The sequence below is a fragment of the Schistocerca piceifrons genome, chromosome 8 (genome assembly GCF_021461385.2).
Source record: "Schistocerca piceifrons isolate TAMUIC-IGC-003096 chromosome 8, iqSchPice1.1, whole genome shotgun sequence".
Taxonomy (NCBI): domain Eukaryota; kingdom Metazoa; phylum Arthropoda; class Insecta; order Orthoptera; family Acrididae; genus Schistocerca; species Schistocerca piceifrons.
In genome coordinates, this window is record NC_060145.1 from 458410101 (window position 1) to 458427543 (window position 17443).

General features: G+C 42.2%; 1 protein-coding gene across 5 annotated transcripts in view; it reads right to left on the reverse strand.

Moving 5' to 3' along the window:
• The window catches only part of LOC124711247 (phosphorylase b kinase gamma catalytic chain, skeletal muscle/heart isoform), a 133248-nt gene that overhangs the window by 103577 nt on the left and 12228 nt on the right, over positions 1–17443 (reverse strand). For all 5 annotated transcript variants that reach the window (XM_047241215.1, XM_047241213.1, XM_047241217.1 and 2 more), the window contains one exon: positions 8632–8752. In XM_047241215.1, the coding sequence (XP_047097171.1) occupies positions 8632–8752 (121 nt within the window). The remainder of the gene's footprint in view (positions 1–8631; positions 8753–17443) is intronic.

Genomic DNA, 17443 nt, shown 5'->3' on the forward strand with positions numbered 1-17443 from the left:
ACGTATATTAGAAGATAGACTGAGGAAAGGGAAACCTATATCTACACACATCAAAAAACGTTTTGCATCACTTCGGTGCTGAGAGTTCCGGAACCTGTACAGAAAATTGGAATAGTGGTCAACATAAACATCATTTTCGCCCTTTTTATTGCTCACGGAAACCACACAATGCATGTTGTACCACCATACAGTGAGACCTTCAGAGGTAGCTGTACACACCGGTACCTATAATACCCAGTAGCACATCCTCTTGCATTGATGCATGTCTGTATTCGTTGTGGCATACTATCCACAAGTTCATCTAGGCACTGTTGGTTCAGACTGTCCCACTCCTCAAGGGCGATTCGGCGTAGATCCCTATGAGTGTCTGGTGGGTCACTTCGTTCATAAACGGCCCTTTTCAGTCTATCCCATGCATGTTCGATAGGGTTCATGTCTGGAGAACGTGCTGGTCACTCTAGTTGAGCGATGTTGTTATCCTGAAGGAAGTCATTCACAAGATGCACACAATGGGGGCACGAATTGTCGTCCATAAAGGCGAATACCTTGCCAATATGCTGCTGATATGATTGCACTATCAGTCAGAGGATGGCATTCACATATCGTACAGCCGTTACTGAGCCTTCCATGACTACCAGCGGTGTATGTCGGCCCCACATAATGCCACCCCTAAACAGCAGGGAACCTCCACCTTGCTGCACTTGCTGGACAGTGTGTCTAAGGCGTTCTGCCTGATCGGGTTGCCTCCAAACACATCTCTGATGATTGTCTGGTTGAAGGCATATGTGACACTCATTGGTGAAGAGAATGTGAAGCCAATCCTGAGCAGTCCATTTGGCATGTTGTTGGGCACATCTGTACCGTGCTGCATGGTGTCGTAGTTGCAAAGATGGACCTTCGCCATTGACATTGGGAGTGAAGTTGCACATCATGCAGCCTATTGCACACAGTTTGAGTTGTAACACGATGTCCTGTGGCTGCATGAATAGCTTTATTCAACATGGTGGCTTTGCTGTCTGTATTCCTCCGAGACATAATCTATAGATAGCAGTCATCCACTGCAGTAGTAGTCCTTGGGTGGCCTGAGTGAGGCATGTTATCGACAGTTCGTGTCTCCCTGTATCTCCTCCATGTCTGAGCAACATCACTTTGGTTCACTCCAAGATGCCTGGACACTTCACTTGTTGAGAGCCCTTCCTGGCACAAATTATCAATGCGGACATGATCGAACCACGGTATTGACCGTCTAGGCATGGTTTAGCTACGGACAACACGAGCCGTGTACCTCCTTCCTGGTTGAATGAGTGAAACTGATCGGCTGTCGGACCCCCTCCGTCTTAGGTGCTACTCATGCATGGTTGTTTACATCTTTGGGTGGGATTAGTGACATCTCTGAACATTCAAAGGGACTGTGTCTGTGATACAATGTCTACAGTCAATGGCTGTCTTCAGGAGTTCTGGGAACTGAGGTGATGCAAAACTTTTTTTGATGTGTTTATTTGTAAACGTGGAGAAAGCTTTTAACTATGTTGGCTGGAATACAAACTTAAAAATTCTTTAGTTATCAGAGATAAAATACACATAGCAAAAGTTTATTCACATGTACAGAAACCGTGCAGCAGATATAGGAGGCTAAGTACATAAAATGGAAGCACTAGTTGAGAAGAGAAAAAGACAGGTTTGTAGCGTATTCTCGTTGTTATTCAATCTGTACCTAGAGCAAGCAGTACAGAAAACAAGGAAAAATTTGGAAAGAGAATGAAAGTTTAGGTAGAAGAAATAAAAACTTTGAGGTTTTCTGATATCATAATTCTGTCTAAGAATTGGAAGAGCAGGTGAACAAAATGGAGTGTGTTTTGCAAAGAGGATATAAGCTGAAAATCAACAAAAGCAAAGCAAAGGCAATGGCATACAGTAAAATTCCACGATGCTGAGAAAATTAATGAAGGAACTGACACACCAAAAATAGCAGATGAGGTTGGCTATTTATGCAGCAAAATAACTGTTGATGGGTGAGATAGAGATGACACGAACTACAGACTAAGATTAGGGGTTGTGTCGGGCGGAGTGGGTGAAGGGGGCTACGCAGGGAAAAGGAGGAAGAGCTGGGGAAGCATGACTGGCAGCTCAGAGGAAGGAAGCAAGTGTGTGACATAGGAATGAGGAAGCGAGAGGCAGCTGACGCACAGAATAGGAATGCAACACACACACACACACACACACACACACACACACACAGAGGCAGGCAGCAAGCACATGATGACTGTAACACGGAGGAGTGGACTACAAGGCACTGACAGACCAGAGGGAGGGGAGACAGTAGGGAAGAGTGTGTGGGTGCAGGGTGAGCCAATTTAGGTTACTGTGGCATGGTGGAGATGGGTGTGGGCAGATGATTAGAAGAGACTGAGGCCAGGAGGATTGCAGGAATGGAGAATGTGCTGCAAGGGCAACTCCCATCTATAGCGCTGGGGGAAGGATCCTGGTGGTATGGGTTGTGAAGCACCTATTGCACTCCAGCACACTGTGCTCAGCAACATGTTCCACTGCTGCATGGTCGACCTTGCTCTCTGCCACAGTTCGGCTGTGGCTATTTGGTTGAGAGGGTAGCAGGTTCATGGCCATGGCCACATAAAATGCTATGCAACACTTGCAGCAGAGCTGGTAGGACACGACTGCTTTCCGCAGGTGGTCCTGCCTTTGATGGGGTAGGATAAGCCATGACGAGACTGGAGGAGGATGTGCTAGGAGCGTGAATCAGACAGGTCTTGCATTTCAGTCTTCCGCAGAGATGTGTCACATATAGCAAGGGGTTGGGAGGAGGAGCGACACAGGAATGAATCCAGATACTGTGTGGATCTGATGGGTGGTGGAATACCCCATTAAGAGGAATGGGAAGGATTGTGGGTAGGATGTTCCTCATTTCCAGGCACAATGATTGATAGCTGAAGTTCCAGTGAGGGATACAGATAAGTTGTTTCAGTCCGGGAGTGATGCAGGGAGTGCTCTTTTGCAGCTGGTTTGTGGTGGTGGCGGTGGCGGCGGCAGGGTTAGGGGAGGGTGAGAGTATGGTGTGGAAAATCTGTCTGTGGACTGTATTTGGGTGATAGTACCTGTCTGTGAAGGCTTCTTGAAATCTTACTGCATACTGAGCAAGGGAATTCTCAATGCAGATGCACCATCTATAGGTGGCCAGACTTTATGGGAGTGATTTTTTTGTATGGAAATGATGATGGCTGTCAAAATAAGGTACTGCTGATTGTTAATTATGTCGCCATCTGACAAAATGAGGTCAACTTCCAGGAAGATTGTACATTGGACTGTAGAGAACCAGGTGAAGCTATGGGAGAGAAGGTGTTGAGGCTGTGGAGGAATGAGGATAGGTTGTCTTGTTCCTGGGTTCAGACATCATCAATGAACCTGAACTAGGCAAGGGATTTGAGATTTTGGGAGGGTAGACTAATGCAGCGGGCTGCCATGTCCACTGCTATGTCACAGATTTGAATGTATATCTTCCCCTTGAAGAAGTAGTAATTATGAGTATGCTATTAATTATATGTATAAGGAATGAGGTGATATGTTGGGAGTCTGAAAGATGCTGGAAGCAGTAATGTTTGATAGCAAGAAGGCCATGAGCGTGGGAGATATTGGTGAATAGAGAGGTGGTATCAACTGTGACGAGTACAGATCTGTGCAGTAATGGGGTTGGAATGGTCGAGGATTGTTGAAGGAAATGATTTGCATCTTTAATATGGCAGGCTAGGCTATGGGCAATTGGTTGGAAAGTAGGTTACCAAGAAAGGAGATTGTGTCAGTTGGACCACACTGTTGTTGTTGTTGTTGTGGTCTTCAGTCCTGAGATTGGTTTGATGCAGCTCTCCATGCTAATCTATCCTGTGCAAGCTCCTTCATCTCCCAGTACCTACTGCAACCTACATCCTTCTGAATCTGCTTAGTGTATTCATCTCTTGGTCTCCCTCTACGATTTTTACCCTCCACGCTGCCCTCCAATGCTAAATTTGTGATCCCTTGATGCCTCAGGACATGTCCTACCAACCGATCCCTTCTTCTAGTCAAGTTGTGCCACAAACTTCTCTTCTCCCCAATCCTATTCAATACCTCCTCATTAGTTAAGTGATCTACCCACCTAATCTTCAACATTCTTCTGTAGCACCACATTTCGAAAGCTTCTATTCTCTTCTTGTCCAAACTATTTATTGTCCATGTTTCACTTCTGTTCATGGCTACACTCCATACAAATAATTTCAGAAACGACTTCCTGACACTTAAATCTATACTCAATGTTAACAAATTTCTCTTCTTCAGAAATGCTTTCCTTGCCATTGCCAGTCTACATTTTATATCCTCTCTACTTTGACCATCATCAGTTATTTTGCTCCCCAAATAGCAAAACTCCTTTACTACTTTAAGTGTCTCATTTCCTAATATAATTCCCTCAGCATCACCCGACTTAATTCGACTACATTCCATTATCCTCATTTTGCTTTTGTTGATGTTCATCTTATATGCTCCTTTCAAGACATTGTCCATTCCGTTCAACTGCTCTTCCAAGTCCTTTGCTGTCTCTGACAGAATTACAATGTCATCGGCGAAACTCAAAGTTTTTATTTCTTCTCCCTGGATTTTAATACCTACTGCGAATTTTTCTTTTGTTTCCTTTACTGCTTGCTCAATTAACAGATTGAATAACATCGGGGAGAGGCTACAACCCTGTCTCACTCCCTTCCCAACCACTGCTTCCCTTTCATGCCCCTCGACTCGTAACTGCCATTTGGTTTCTGTACAAATTGTAAATAGCCTTTCGCTCCCTGTATTTTACCCCTGCCACCTTTAGAATTTGAAAGAGAGTATTCCAGTCAACGCTGTCAACAGCTTTCTCTAAGTCTACAAATGCTAGAAACGTAGGTTTGCCATTCCTTAATCTAGCTTCTAAGATAAGTTGTAAGGTCAGTATTGACTCACGTGTTCCAAAATTTCTATGGAATCCAAACTGATCTTCCCCGAGGTCGGCTTCTACTAGTTTTTCCATTTGTTCGTAAATAATTTGCATTAGTATTTTGCAGCTGTGACTTATTAAACTGATAGTTCGGTAATTTTCACATCTGTCAACTCCTGCTTTCTTTGGGATTGGAATTATTATATTATTCTTGAAGTCTGAGGGTATTTCGCCTGTCTCGTACATCTTGCTCACCAGATGGTAGAGTTTTGTCAGGACTGGCTCTCCCAAGGCCGTCAGTAGTTCTAATGGAATGTTGTCTACTCCCTGGGCCTTGTTTCGACTCAGGTCTTTCAGTGCTCTGTCAAACTCTTCATGCAGTATCGTATCTCCCATTTCATCTTCATCTGCATCCTCTTCCATTTCCATAATATTGTCCTCAAGAACATCATCCTTGTATAGACCCTCTATATACTCCTTCCACCTTTCTGCTTTCCCCTCTTTGCTTAGAACTGGGTTTCCATCTGAGCTCTTGATATTCATACAAGTGGTTCTCTTTTCTCCAAAAGTCTCTTTAATTTTCCTGTAGGCAGTATCTATCTGACCCCTAGTGAGATAAGCGTCTACGTCCTTACATTTGTCCTCTACCCATCCCTGCTTAGCCATTTTGCACTTCCTGTCGATCTCATTTTTGAGATGTTTGTATTCCATTTTGCCTGCTTCATTTACTGCATTTTTATATTTTCTCCTTTCATCAATTAAATTCAATATTTCTTCTGTTACCCAAGGATTTCTAGTAGCCCTCGTCTTTTTACCTACTTGATCCTCTGCTGCCTTCACTACTTCATCCCTCAGAGCCACCCATTCGTCTTCTACTGTATTTCTTTCCCCCATTACTGTCAATTGTTCCCTTATGCTCTCCCTGAAACTCTGTACCACCTCTGGTTTAGTCAGTTTATTCAGGTCCCATCTCCTTAAATTCCCACCTTTTTGCAATTTCTTCAGTTTAAATCTACAGTTCATAACCAATAGATTGTGTGTCAGAGTCAATATCTGCCCCTGGAAATGTCCTACAATTTAAAACCTGGTTCCTAAATCTCTGTCTTACCATTATATAATCTATCTGATACCTTTCAGTATCTCCAGGATTCTTCCATGTATACAACCTTCTTTTATGATTCTTGAACCAAGTGTTAGTATGATTAAGTTATGCTCTGTGCAAAATTCTGCCAGACGGCCTCCTCTTTCATTTCTTAGCCCCATTCCATATTCACCTACTATGTTTCCTTCTCTTCCTTTTCCTACTGTCGAATTCCTGTCACCCATGACTATTACATTTTCGTCTCCCTTCACTACCTGAATAATTTCTTTTATCTCTTCAAACATTTCATCTATTTCTTCATCATCTGCAGAGCTAGTTGGCATATAAACTTGTACTACTGTAGTAGGCATGGGCTTCGGGTCTATCTTGGCCACTATAATACGTTCACTATGCTGTTTGTAGTCGCTTACCCGCACTCCTATTTTTTATTCATTATTAAACCTACTCTTGCCTTACCCCTATTTGATTTTGTATTTATAACCCTGTATTCACCTGACCAGAAGTCTTGTTCCTCCAACCACCGAACTTCACTAATTCCCACTATATCTAACTTTAACCTATCCATTTCCCTTTTTAAATTTTCTAACCTACCTTCCCGATTAAGGGATCTGACATTCCACGCTCCGATCTGTAGAATGCCAGTTTTATTTCTCCTGATAACGACATCCTCTTGAGTAGTCCCCGCCCGGAGATCCGAATGGGGGACTATTTTACCTCCAGAATATTTTAGCCAAGACGACGCCATCATCATTTAACCATACAGTAAAGCTGCATGCCCTCGGGAAAAATTACGGCTGTAGTTTCCCCTTGCTTTCAGCCGTTCGCAGTACCACAACAGCAAGTCCGTTTTGGTTAATGTTACAAGGCCAGATCAGTCAATCATCCAGACTGTTGCCCCTGCAACTACTGAAAAGGCTGTTGCCCCTCTTCAGGAACGACGCGTTTGTCTGGCCTCTCAACAGATACCCCTCCATTGTGGTTGCACCTACGGTATGGCTATCTGTATCGCTGAGGCACGCAAGCCTCCCCACGAATGGCAAGGTCCATGGTTCATGGGGGGAGGACCACACTAACCAACTACAATGGGGTGTCCAAGATTGTTGGGTTTATGGTTTTGGAGACAAATGTCAAAAGTGAGCATGTGGGGCCTCACTGGGATGAGGAAGAAGATATATTTGAGGGAAATATTCTGGAATAAGCATAAGGATTTGAGTAAGTACTGGAGGTTATGCTGGGCTTTTGGGATGGAATTACTGTGGCAATGCTTGTAAGCAGAGTCAGACAGTTAGTGGATACCTTCTGTCAGGCAATATCTGCAATTCATTACAACAGTGGTGGAATCATTGTCTGCAGAGGGGATGATTAAATAAATGTCTGCCTTGAGGTTGTGGGTGGCTGTTCTTTCTTCCGATAAGAGGTTAGTATTCTTGAGATCTGGGGAAGGATGGCAAGTCCCAGTTGGAAGTACGGAATTTCTGGAAGGTGACCAGGAGATGATACGAGATGGGAGAGGCAAGGTTCACTGTTGAGATTAAATCGGCTTTGGTCGGAGGGGTTGGCAGTAAAAACATTTTTCCACTGAAGTGATCAGGAGAAGGTGTGTAGATCTTTTACTCGTCCTGAATGATTTAGGATTGAAAGTGGGGTCTTTGAATGTGACTCAAACTTCTGCAGATAGAGGTTTCTGGTGGATAAGTTGACAAGAGTGTTTTGGGTTCATTTAGTTTCTTGGTTTTGTTGGAGACTAATGAGGCTGATGGGAAAGTTCAGAAAGGCAGGGGTCTGAATGCTACAATAGGTTGACGAGTGGATTCACTGTGGGAAAGAGAGGTGTTAATGGTTAGCTGAAAAGTTGAAATTCTAAGTTGTTTAGTGAGACAGGTTCACAAGGCACAACTGGTAGAGCACTGCTGGAGAAAGGCAAAAATATGGGTACCACATACAAGCAATGCACTGCACTTTGCATAATGTGAAAAAATTCATTTCCGGTATAGGTCTATTGCTGTTTTGCACAAGTGCAGATTGTTACCACTGTCATTTCTCCGGTGGTGTTAATGCCAATGAGACCAACACCTACCAGACTATTAAGCACCTACAGATCACATGCAATATTAAAAAATTTTATTTAGTAGTCATGCAGGGCTAGTAGTAAGAGACTTAACCTAGCCATCTGTTCTTTAACCATTCAATGAAGACCAAAGAAATGTGTCACATGATTGTCCAAGAGTTGGTCTCAAATGCAAAATAAGTTTTCACAATATGATGCTCAATGTTAATAGGTTTGGAGAAGAATTTCTCTTGTGACACTCTGTAAAAATAAAGGAAATTTCTTTGCTTTGAAGACTTCATCCATCACACTTCACTTGCACAGTGTCTCACTTTTGGCAAGATTATTTTATGTTTTTACTCTACAGATTATTGTTTTTGTATCAGTTAGAGTTAATGTAAAGACGATATGAGTGGAATAGGTTTACTTTTCTTCTAATAGGATATGATACATCACATGAATATGCCAGCACTAAAAGGGAATTATTTATCAAGGATAATTAAGATTAAAAATACTTATACATACCTTGTCTTCTTCTCCGAGAGTGCCACCACTGAAGTAAGGTAATCGAATAGTTCACCATTCTTACACAGTTCGAACACCAAAAAAATGAAGGTGCTGGATTCAAAAACATCGTGCAGCTCAACTGTGGATGAATACAGATAATCACTTTCATACCAAAACAATGGATTTCAAAGAGTAATGAATAAAATAACTGATGACAATTTTTGAGACTTTTGCATGAATAACAAAAGTAAACATGTACAGAAGATATCAATATTTCTCTGCCTTTGTCCAAATCAGGTTAGCTGGACCTGATCAGATTAGCTTTTTCCAATTTGCACCAATAAACTACAGACATTTTACTGAAGTGCTGCAGCATTTAAAAAAACCATCTCAGCTTTAGCCTTAAGCAACTTTATGAAACCAAGGAAAACGAGCAGGTGAGAAATGTAACCCATCATTATCCAAACCGAGCCCCAGAGTGTTAACAACTGTGCCACCTTTATTAGTTGTTTAATGACCTGCACCAATATGCCTTCTCGAGAGTAAGTTCTCTGTTTTTCTTTAATAGGATCCTAAATTAATTTGTGTAAATGCAAGTGACAGAGGCCATATTTCACCACCAAGAGCTGCTGATAAAATAATCATATCTGGACTACTGATTTCAATCTTCTGATCATATTCAGGTTTCCTGTGTAACAACAGAGAGAACACATATGGGACATCTATCTTACTACACTAGTTCAGGAGTGTTAAGAATCAATTTTGCATTACATTTTTAACACAGTCCGGTCACTGGCCATTGAAATTATGTGCAAAACTGTGATTTCCTTTCCTTTCCTGATTGCTCTGTCAAGATGCTTTATTTCTGAGCAGTAATGACTTGAAGTCAGTTGTTCACTCTTTTAGTGCTTTGGAGAGCAACTAGATGAATGTCTCTGTTTCCATAATGTCCATGTTTTAGGGGAGCTGTGAACATGGATAAATCCCTGAACTGGGCTGCCATTGTGGGAGATGGATTTCCATGTTTGGAAAGAGAAGATGGTAGTTTGGTTGCTTACGGGAGCTGACAAGCAGTTATTGGCACCTGATCCGCAGTGGAGGGACCCCAGCCTCCACGAGTAAGCTGCTCACAGGGCTACTTCGAAAGATTCCTGTTACAAGTTGGACACTGCAGTGTTGTCTTCGGACCCAGTATCCGCAGTGCTGAGGCAATGCCGAGCCATATGTTAGACTCCAATAATTGAGACAGGGTTGTATCAGGGCTTTGCAAAGATGCAGAAGGGTAGTGTGATCTGCGCCGCAGCTGGAGTTACTCAGGCATCAAAGTGTATTAAGGTGCAACCAGTACTTTCACTTATGCTGGCGAAGATGGTGAATCCACGTGAACCGAGACTCTAAGACAAATCCTAAAAAGCAGTAAGACGCTGTCACATTGAATAGTTGGTCGTCGAGGTAAAGTTCAACTTGTGGGTGGTATGATGTCGACAGAGTGCATGACGTGAGTCTTGGTGGCTGAAAACCAAATGCCTTGGGTGAGGGCCTATGCCTGCAGTTTTTCTTAAGGCGCCTTGCAGTCAACTTCAAGCAACACCCACATTAAAGGAGCAACAGTAGAGGCAAAAGTCATCAGTATGCAAGGAAGGTCATATTGAGGACCCCACAGCTACTGCTAGACCATTGATAGCTACTAGAAAGAGAGAGACACTCAGTATAGAGCCCTGTGGGACCCCATTCTCTTTGATATGGGGATATTGGCGGAAACATCAACTTGAACCTGGAACATACAGTGTGACAGGATGTTCTGGATGAAAATCGGGAGTGGACCCCGGAGACCCCATATGTGTAAGATAGTAAGGACACGATGTCGCTATGTGGTGTCATAAGCCTTTTGCAGGTTGAAGAAGATTGCTTTAAGGTGTTGACATCGGGCAAAAGCTGTTCAGAAGGCAGACGCCAGATTATCGGTAATGATGAAAATCCCCTTGAGGCGGAGCTAGAAGATCCCAAGATTCAAGGAGCAAACACAGTTACTGGCTCACCATGCATTCAAGCAACTTACAGCAAACACTCGTGAGACTTACTTGGGCATTAACTGTCAATCTCTAGAGGGTGCTTATCAGTTTCAGCAGTAGAGCAATGATGCTTTCTCGCCACCGAGATGGGAACTCACCCTCACTCCAGGTGCAGTTAAGGATGGTACAGATATGACGCTGACAGTCCACTGGTAGGTTCTTGATGATTTGCTTGTGGGTGCACAGCCCTGGGACTGCATCAGGGCAGTGGACTAGGACACTGACAAATTCCCACTTGCCGAATGGAGAACTATATTGACTCCAGGTGGCATATAGTAAAATACAATTGCTTTGCTCCAACCACTGTTTTAGGACATGAAAGGCAGGTTCATAATTATCAGACGTTGAGGCTTGAGCATAAAGCAGATCAAAATGTTCGGCAAAGGCATCTGGGTCACTGTAGACAGTGCCATTCAAGCTAATACCACGTACCCCTTCAGGTGTCTGGTATCTGTAGAGACATCTGATCTTAAACCAAAGGAGAGGAAGGTGGTCTGATGGTTGAAACATACCACATTAAAGGAGCTACAGTAGGTTCTCCTGCTAGGTAGTTCGCACGGTAGAGGTTATGGTCCAGCAGTTGCAGGAAGTGTTTGGGAGTGAGTACCAGGTCACCGGCATTGTGAAGCCTAGTGCAGGACTGACTCAGGTGACTGACAGCATAGGGGAGTTATGTATGAATATTATGAAGGAGGGTCAGGTAGTGATAGTGGGTGGAGCAGGGAACAGTCTTGATAGGGACAGGGAATACGATGATGGTGAAGACCTGGTAAAGATAGCTACTCATTCTGGTGGCACTAATGTGCATTTCGTGCAACTGTTTCAAAGTCATGATTGGCCTCATCTTAAAGTGGCTGTTAAGCGCATTAACATGGGGCTGGCGAGGGCATGCGTCACATGCCCGTGGTGCCAGTTGGATCTATCAGTAGATCGGGTTTCACTAGGCACAGCCTGCACCTCAATAGGTATGGGAAGGTGAGGCTGGCAAAGCTTATAGTTGACAGTGTAGTAGGTGGTGTTGGGATCACTCTTAGAAAAATTCCTGTAGTAGTTGGTGTTAGAGCAGCATCTTTTCTAGACTGAAGTCAGCTGATAGGCATACCTGCTTAAAGGAAGTCCCTCTAACAAAGGGCCCAGCTTTAGAGGACATCATGTTTCCAAGTAGAGAAGGAATTAGCATATTTCATCAAAATATAAGACGTATTAGAGATAACGTTAGTGAACTGCTTATAGATGTTGACTCTGAAATTATTGGTATGTCAGAGGACCACTTAAATACTTTAACAATTATGAGGCTTCCTTTAGCAGGATACAGATTAGCTGGCTCTTGTTGTAACTGGGATTCACAGTCATAAAAACTTTTTGAAGGACATCATATTTACACCAGTGACTTATAACAGTCAATAAACATATCACGGCACTGAACTGAACAGATATTTGAATGTTGTGCAGGGGCAGTTGAATTTAGTAAAACTAAACTTCTAATAATTGTTGTTTATAGGTCCCATAACTCTGGCTTTAGAGCATTTCTCGATCCACTTTGTAGGAAGTACCAGAAATTAGTTATATGTGGTGGCTTCAATATAAATTTTGTGTATGATGATGCAGGAAAAAGGGTGTTGGTAGATCTTCTAAATTCATATGATCTGATGCATACTGTGTTTTTTTTCTCAACTAGGGTGCAGGGGAACAACAACACAGCCATAGACAATATTTTCATTCATTCTTCACTGCGAGACAGGCATTCTGTTAGTACAAGGGTGAATGGCCTTTCAGGCCATGGTGCACATATTTTAACACTACAGCACTTTTGTGCTCAAACAAATGTCACATATAATTATAAACTATGCAGGAAAGTTAATCCAATAGCGATAGAAAGTTTTTTAGACCTTGTCAGGGAACAAGAGTGGCAGGATGTTTATAGTGCTGATAACATAGATGATAAATACAATGCTTTCCTTAATACATTTATCATGCTCTTTCCATTACAACACACTAAATGGGATATTAGCAGTAATAGGCAGCCCAGATGGCTAACTAGTGGGATAAGGATATCATGTACAACAAAGTGGGAAGTATATCAAAATATTAGAAGTAGTCACAATACAACTACAGTAGCCCACTGCAAGCAGTATTATAAGGTGCTTAAAAGTGTTATTAGGAAGGCAAAGAGTATGTGGTATGCAAATAGAATAGCTAATTCACAGGATAAAATTAAAACCATATGGTCAATTGTGAAAGAAGTGTCTGGTCAGCAGCACAAGGTCGATGATACAAAGTAGAAAAAATATTTCTGTTACTGATAAATTAGATATATGTACAATAATTAACAATCATTTTCTGAGCACTGCTAGTGAGTTGAATAAAAATTTAGTTTCTACAGAGAATCATATGACTCTTGGCAAACGCCTTTCTGAGATTGATATCTGAAATACTCCCCTGTGATACAGACAAGGGGAAGATTGAGTCAATAATTAAATCACTGAAGACTAAGGACTCTCATGGTTATGATGGAGTGCCTAGCAGAATATTAAAGTACTGTGATGCACAAATTAACCCTGTATTTAGCCATATTTGTAATTTTTCCTTTAGGGATGGTCAGTTTCCTGACCAATTAAAGTACTCAGTAGTAAAGCCGCTTTATAAAAAGGGAGAAAGGGATCATGTAGATAATTTTGGACCTGTTTCTATGCCATCAGTGTTTGATTAAGTTATTGAAAAGGCTGTGTATGTAAGGATAATTCATCATTTTATACCACACGAATTGCTATCAAATGTACAGTTTGGCTTTAGAAGGCATTTAACAACTGAAAATGCTATATTCTCTATTCTCTGTGATGTACTGGATGGGTTAAGCAAACGGATTTGCACACTAGGCATATTTTTTGATTTTACTAAGGCGTTTGATTGTGTTGATCACAAAATATTGCTCCAGAAGTTGGACCATTATGGAATATGGGGAGTAGCTCACAATTGGTTTGCCTCTTACTTAAGCAACAGACAGCAAAAGGTCATTATTCACAATGTTGAGAATGGCTGTAATGTGGGGTCTGAGTGGGTACGGTCAAGTGGGGGGTGCCCCAGGGATCAGTGCTACGGCCATTCCTGTTTCTTATTTATATAAATGATATGCCCTCTAGCATTACGAGTAACTATAAAATTTTTCTGTTTGCTGATGACACTTGGTAGTAATGGATGTTGAGTGCAACACTGGCTCGGTTTCAAGTAGTGCAGTTCATGACCTACGTTCATGGCTTGAGAAAATAAACTAATGCTAAATCACAGTAAGATTCAGTTCTTACAGTTTCTAACACACAGTTCAACAAAACCTGACATTTTAATTTCACAGAATGGGCACATGATTAGTGAAACTGAACAGTTCTAATTTCTAGGTGTTCAGATAGATAGAAAACTGACCTGGAAAGCTCACATTCAGGATCTTGTTCAAAGGCTTAATGCTGCCATCTTTACTATTCAAATGGTATCTGAAGTGAGTGATCGTTCAATACGAAAATTAATCTACTTTGCTTATTTTCATTCGCTTATGTCATATGGTATTATATTTTGGGGTAAATCTTCCCATTCTAAAAGGATATTTTTGGCTCAGAAATGGACGGTTCGTGCAATAAGTGGTGTAAGTTCACGAACCTCTGGGTATTTTGACATTGGTCTCTCAATATATATATTCCTTACTGTCATTTCTTGTTAACAATATTAGCTTATTCCCAAGAATAAGAAGATTTCACTCAGTTAATACTCGGCAGAAATCAAACCTGCATTTGGATCGGACTTCCTTACCTCTTGTGCAGAAATGTGTACAGTATACTGCTGCATCCATTTCCAATAAGCTACCACTCTAATTAAAAAATCACAGCTGTAATCCATGCACTTTCAAATCGAGACTGAAGAGTTTAGTCATGGGTCACTCCTTCTATTCTGTTGAAGAGTTCCTTGAAAATTGAGCTCCTTCTATTTTGTCAAGGAGTTCCTTGAAAATTAAGCTTATTCTTGTTGTATTGTTGATGGCATTTACTTAAAGTTATGGATTGACTTTTTTCAGGTTCATAAACATTTTATTTTTATCTGTTATTACTTTTATGTTGTAATTTCTTGTACTGACACGTTCCATGACCTTGGAGATTTGCTTCTCAATTTGGTCCTACGGAACTTGACGTGTAAATAAATTAATAAATCAATAAATAACCAAAACGGCCTTGCTGTGCTAGCACTGTGAACGCCTTAAAGCAAGGGTAACTGCAGTCGTAATTTCTTCCAAGGACATGCAGCTTTACTGTATGTTTAAATGATGACAGCGTCCTCTTGGGTAAAATAGTCCCCCATTCGGATCTACTGGCGGGCACTACTCAGGATGATGTCATTATTAGCAGAAACAAAACTGGAGTTCTATGAATCAGAGCATGGAATGTCAGATCACTTAATTGTGCAGGTAGTTGGAAAAAGCAAAAAGAGAAATGGTTAGGTTAAAGTTAAATGTAGTGGGAATTAGTGAAGTTCGGTGGCAGGAGGAACAAGACTTCTGATCAGGTGAATATAAAATCAAAGAAGGATAATGCAGGAGTAGGTTACTAATGAATAAAAAAATACGAACGTGGATAAACTACTACGAAAAGCATAGTGAATGCATTATAGTAGCCAAGATAGACATGAAGCCCACACCTATAACAGCAGTACAAGTTTATATGACAACTAGCTCTGCAGATGAAGAGATTGAAGAAATATATGATGCTATAAAAGAAATTATTAAGATAGATAAGGGAGATGAAAATTTAATATTCATTGGGGACTGGAATTCGATAGTAGGAAAAGGAAAGAAAGTAGGTGAATATGGACTGCGCGTAAGGAATGAAACAGGAAGCTGCCTGGTAGAATTTTGCACAGCGCAGAACTTAATCACAGTCAACTTGATTTAAGAATTATGAAAGAAGATTGTGTATGTGGGAGAGGCCTGGAGACACTGGATGATTTCAGGTAGATTATATAATGGTAAGACAGATATTTACGAACCAGGTTTTAAATTGTAAGACATTTCCAGGGGGCAGATGTGGACTCTGACCACAATTTATTGGTTATGAATTGTAGATTAAAACTGAAGAAACTGCAAAAAGGCGAGAATTTAAGGAGATGACACCTGGATAAACTGAAGAAACCAGAGGCTGTAGAGAGTTTCAGAGAGAGCATTAGGGAACAATTGACAAGAAAAGGGGAAAGATATACAGTAGAAGAGGAATGAGTAGCTTTGAGAGATGAAATAGTGAAGGCAACAGAGATTGGGTGGTTGGTTTAAAAGAGGGGGGAGGGACCAAACTGATAGGTCATTGGACCCTCGTTTTGATTAAAATAATTCCACAAGGGTGGGAGTAAAATAATCGAGACATACAAAACACAGCTCAAAGAAAGGAGAACACCACAAGAATGACAGAAGGGCAACAAACACTAAAATCGACAAAATCAGACAAGAAAACTACAGAGACACGCAAGAAACGTGTAGAAGAGATCAAAACAAGAGGGCAGATTACCATGGCTGGCTGACCACGAGAATAAAACGGAGAAGCCAGCCACTCTGCAAAACACATTAAAACCGCAACACTAAAAGGACTAGGGTGGAGGACACAGAGGGACAAAGGAAATGTGCTACAACTTAGATCAAATGATAAAACCGACCCTCACGAATAAGACGTATAATTAAAGCTACTGTTGCGGCATTGTCGCCCAACACCGAAGGTAGGGTGCTGGGATAGTTAAAAGTCCGCCGCAGAGTGGCTAAAAGTGGGCAATGCAGCAAGAGGGGGACAACTGTCATTTGTGAACCACAGTGACACCGAGGTGGGTCCTTGCGATGGAGGAGGTAACCATGCGTTAGCCATATATGGCCAATGCGAAGTTGGCAGATGACAACTGATTCCCTGTGAGAGGACTGCTTGGAAGACTTCCACACAGTCGTAGTCTCCTTAATGACACACAATTTGTTGTGCATACTGTTACACCATTCAGTCTCCCAAAGCCGAAAAACACTGCGGCTTAAGACAGAACGCAGGTCAGTTTAGGAGATGCCCATCTCCAGAAGCAGTTTTCGCATAGCCTGTCTGGCCAGCCTGTTGGCAAGTTCATTGCCTGGGATCCCAACGTGTCCTGGGGTCCACACAAACACCACTGAATGACGGGACCATTCCAGGGCATAGATGGACCCCTGAATGGATGCTACCTAAGGATGGCAAGGGTAACACTGGTCAATAGCTTGAAGACTATTCAAGGAGTCAGTACAGAGGAGAAACGACTCGCCATGGCATGAGCAGATGTGCTCAAGAGCACGAGACATGGCCGGTAGACTTGCAGTGAAAACACTACAGCCATCTGGCAAGGAGTGCTGTTCAATATGTCCTCCATGAACATATGCAGCAAAGCCTACATGACCATGAGCCATCGAGCCGTCGGTGTAAACCACTTCATAGCCCCGGTACATGTTGAGAATCGAGATGAAGTGATAGCGGAGAGCCGCAGGGTTAACGGAGTCCTTAGGGCCATGCAAAAGGTCCAGAAGACTCTGCAGCCTAGGTGTATACCACGGAGGTGTATGAGAATGGGCTACGAGGAGAGATGGTAACGGGAAGGACTCCGGTTTAGACAGACGGGACCGGACGCAAACCGCAATTGTAAGCCCTGACCTGGGCCGCCGATGCGGGAGATGAACTGCCATGGTTGGGTAAAGGAGACAGTAATTCGGAAGTGCAGGAGAACTA